The following is a 4,298-nucleotide window of genomic DNA, read 5'->3' as shown; positions in this document are numbered from 1 at the left end:
AGGTTCATTTGGTGCCTGACTTCCAGCACAGCTTATTAGATTTATTCAGCTTCCTTGGATGAAGCCTCTTAGCAGAGGAGTTTACCCAGAAAAACTGTATTTCTATAAAGGTGACTCAGTACATTCCTTTCATATTAAAAAGCAGCCCATATTTTTTTCTTAACATTTCTCTTACTATCTCCTTCCCTGGACCTGTAGACCTCTACTTTAATGACTGAGATACCCAAAATCAATTTCCTTCATTATTACCTTTTCTTCCATTTTACCATTTAGAGGGAAGGGTGCAGCCAGAATTTTGCATATGTTGCAAATCAACTGCTGGCTTCATGGCTGGTGCCATCCTGAGGGTTTTGGCTTTTATGACAATGGGACGTTCTTTGAAGGCTATAGCTTGGTAAAGAGGGATGGGAACCCACCTGTCTAGATGAAACAAGGGAATCTTTGGCAGCAGGCTGGCCAACTGGGTGAGGTAGCTTTAACCTGAAAGACCCAGTAACTCCCATTTGCCCTCAGTTGCTCCCAGGGTGCCTCCTAGTTTCCCCCCCCCCCCTCCAGTTTCTTTCAGTGCCTCCCATGTTGTTCCCTGTCACCCCATGGTACTTCGAATGCCCTTCATTTGCCCTCAATCCCCCTCAGTCACCTCCTAGTCACTCCCAGTCATAGCAGGGTCCCTCTCAGTGTCTCCCAGTCAACTCCAGTTGCCCCTCGCTTGCTTCCAGTCCCCCCTCAGTTACTCAAGTGCTTCCTAGTCTCTAGCAGTCCTCTCTGTCACTCCCAGTCCCCCCTCAGCTGCTCCCTCCCCCCTCTCCTTTCCTGCACAATATCCCTTTGTCCCTCGTCCCAGTGCTGCCTGTCACAGGGGGAAGGACCCACATGTCATCACTATCTCCCCCTCCAGCCCCAAATGTTCCCCCCCACTATGGGGCAGCAGGAGCTGGACGGAGCCTTCGAGCTGGGGGTCCTGCGCACCCCCAAGGGGCTGCTGCTGGGGGCTGAGCTGGTACAGGGGAGGGATACATGGTGCTGTAGGGCTCTATGGGGTGTAGTGGGTGTTATGGGGCTCTGTGGGGGTGCTGTGGGGTTGCTGGGAACTATAGGAGTTCTGAGGGGCATAAAGGGGATGTGATGAGTTTGCTGTGTGTACTCTGGGGTTCCAGAGGGTGTGATGGGGTTGCTGTGGGGCTCTGGGGGGCACTAAGGAGGTGTTGTGGGGCTATTGGAGTAGTATGGGGTGATAAAGGGGTGCTCAGGGGCTCTGGGAGGTGTTATGGGGTCCTGTGGGCCTCTGTGGGGGTGTTGTGGGAATTGCTGAGGGCCCTGTGGGGTGCTGTAAGGATGCTGGGGTGCTGTGGGTCCCTAACAGGGTGCCATAAATCCCCAGTAAGTGCCATAAGAGGTGCTCTTGGGCACTACGGGTCTCTACGGGTGCTCTCGGGGGTGCTATGGGGCAATGTGGGTCTGTATGGGGATTCTGTGGGTCTGCTGTGCCCCTCCAACCTGTTCCCATGTCCCCCAGATGCTGTGTGGAGCAGTTGTGGGGCTGCTGGCTCCCCCTGCACCTCCCACACTGGCCCCGGCACTGCTTCAAGCCCTGGCAGTGGCAGCAGCCCTGGGGGGGCGGCTGCTGAGGAGCCCCCCACGCCTGCCTCATGGCTATGGGTCCTGCCTGGTACGTGGCCCCATGGCAGCCCCTCATGGCCCCACCTCTGCTCCACATGTCCCTCATTCTGGCATCTCTTGGTGTGCCCACCTTGGTGTCGCCCCATGGTGTCCATCTTGGTATCTCTTAGTTTCACACCTTGGTGAACCTCTGGCAACTTCTGGTGTCCTCCCAGGTGTTACGCCTTGGCATCCAACCTGATGTCCATGTTAGGATCTTCTTGTGTTCCCCCATGGTGTCACCTCTCGGTGTCCACCTTGGTGTTCCCCTATGATGTCCGTCTTGGTCTCCCACGGTGTCCCCTCATAGTGTCACCCCTTCGTGTCCATCTCAACATCTCCCAGAGTCCCTCCTGGGTATCTCCCCTGGCATCTCTATATTCTTCCATGGTGTTGTCCCCTTGGTGTCCCCCCATGGCATACCCTCATTGTTCAGCTCAGTATACCTGGTGCTCCTCCACTGTGTTATCCCCATGCTGTTCCCCATGGTGTACCCTCAGGACCTCCTCCGGGCTGTCAGTGGGACCATTATCTTCCTCGTCGTGGCTCTGGTGGCCCTGGCTGCCTCCCGAGATGCCTTGGCTGCCACCACCTTCGTGAGTGTCATGTTCCCCCTCAAAACCCCCAAAACCCCACCCCCAACCCATGCCTCACCTCCTTCCACCTCACCAGGCACCGCTTCCTTTTCTCCTCCCCAGACTTTCAGCCTTATCCTCTCCTTCCTCTTCGCCTTTGACGCCTTTGTCACCTACCGTGCTGAGGTGGCCCCAGCGGTGGTACAGGGTGAGTCCCTTGTGTTGAGGGGAAGGGTTCATTCAGGTGGGAGGGGGAGGGAACCCTGAACAGCTGTGTCCTCTTGTCTACCATCTTCCCCAACTTCCCCATCTTTCTCTTCCAGACCCTGATGTGGACTCGACATAATTGGAAACACTCACCCAAAGTGATGTCCCACAATTCCTCTGTACCCTGCCCCAGACCCACCACATAACCACCGCGTAAAGCCCCAATTGCCCAGTGTTGGGCACCAATTAAACCTCTTCCACCACTGATGTTTCTCTGTGATAGTGTTTCTTGGGGTCGGGTGGGTGAGGGGACATTGTGACCCTTCCCCAACCCAATCAACGCCTGGGTTCTTCCAGTAGTCATTGATTAACTATTTCTAAATCGTTAAGCTCCCATCTTATGGGTAGGGGCAGTAGTGGGGTCACTCTTCATCATACAGCTTCTGGGGTGGGGTGAGAGAGGAGATGGTGAGTGAGGGGATGGCTGTGGGTTGGTCATGGGGCATCTGTGGGGCAGAAGGAGGGCGTCCCACCCTGGCTCCAATGTTGCCTCCCTTGGCCTGCAGCTTGTTGACCTGGGACTCAGTGATGTGATCTCCTCTTCCTCATCCATCTCATGCTGTGCCTTACGGAACATGGCCAAGTTGATGCTGGCTTGTTTCTCCTGCAGGGGACGATGGTGGCACCTGAGAGGGGCCTCTGTGGGGCTGCCCCCTAACCCACTGCCCCACTTTCCATCCATCCATCTGCTCTTATTTCACCATTGTCTGTCCATCCTTGCCCCACCACCTGACCTTCTCCTCCATTTTGTCCCCACCACCCATCTGTCCTGCTCTTCCACCAGCCCTACCATCCACCAACCTATTTTCTTCATACACCCCACCACCCAGCGTTCTCCATCCATCCTTCTCCTCCATCTGCTCCACAATCCATCCATCCTTCTTTTCCATCTGTCCCTCCATTTGGGGAGTTCCTCCACCGACTGAGTCCTTTGCCTGGAAGTTTTGCCCCTTTGTCTGTCCTTGGGGGAGGCAATTCCATTGCTTCCATAGCACTTTCCATATCTGCTTTAGTAAGTATCCCGAAGGACACCAATTGCAACTAACATCAAGGAGGTGATGCTTCTGGAGATATCTGTGCACTGTTCAGCCACATCCTTCTGTTAATTATTCTGATGCTGTCACACAACATGAGCACTGCAGGGAAGCGCTACTGTCCCACACTATCTCAAGAGCTCGAGGGCAGTCACTCCAGCCTGAAAGATGGTGGAGGCAAAGGCAGAAAAATTTGCTGATGTGCAGTTCTTGATGAGCAGAGCAAGCAGAAATGAGGAAAGCCACACAACACCCCACAATGCTGTAAAGCTGCAGGAGCAGAGCAGCAGACCCACTAATGGGAATCTGCTCCGAAACAGAGTTTTGCTCTGTTTTGAAGCAAGAAAGCAGAGATGGCAGCTTTTAAGCTGAGCAAACCGCAGGCATTCATAGTCAGAGTTGGTACATTGTGGAATTTTTGAACCAGTGTACGAACAGCACTGATGTAAATCACACCTGAACTGTACATCTCAGTGAAATAGAAACTTGCCACATTCACTTCCCTGTCGCTCAACATATTGGACTGTGCTTTCTGTAGATTTTTGTCACTCACTGACATTCAGTGAAGAATCAGTATTTATGCTCCAGTGTCACTCCCTGGAGACCATCAGTCCATGTCCGTATGTACTCAGCCAAATCCAGAATGCCACAGATTTATTGAATGACATAAATATGGATACAAGAATAATATTTACCTGTGAATGAGAGGAAGCAGTGTTATTCAGAAAGAGTATTCAAATCTTCTACTGTGGAAGAATACAAA

General features: G+C 53.1%; 1 protein-coding gene across 1 annotated transcript; it reads left to right on the top strand.

Annotated features, from left to right (window-relative positions):
* The first annotated feature begins 871 nt into the window (after window positions 1–871).
* Window positions 872–2,708, top strand: LOC134170473 (CKLF-like MARVEL transmembrane domain-containing protein 5). Its single transcript, XM_062631844.1, has 5 exons — window positions 872–1,000; window positions 1,517–1,669; window positions 2,160–2,255; window positions 2,358–2,442; window positions 2,558–2,708. Exons 1-5 carry the CDS (start codon window positions 905–907, stop codon window positions 2,578–2,580), a joined length of 453 nt encoding a protein of 150 aa, XP_062487828.1. The 5' UTR covers window positions 872–904; the 3' UTR covers window positions 2,581–2,708.
* The last annotated feature ends 1,590 nt before the right edge of the window (window positions 2,709–4,298 follow it).

The sequence above is a fragment of the Pezoporus occidentalis genome, unplaced genomic scaffold, assembly GCF_034315485.1.
Source record: "Pezoporus occidentalis ecotype Australia unplaced genomic scaffold, CSIRO_AGI_Poc_V1 ctg378, whole genome shotgun sequence".
Taxonomy (NCBI): Eukaryota; Metazoa; Chordata; class Aves; order Psittaciformes; family Psittacidae; genus Pezoporus; species Pezoporus occidentalis.
Note: the sequence above shows the minus strand (reverse complement) of the source record. Positions and strands in the feature narration are given on the sequence as shown.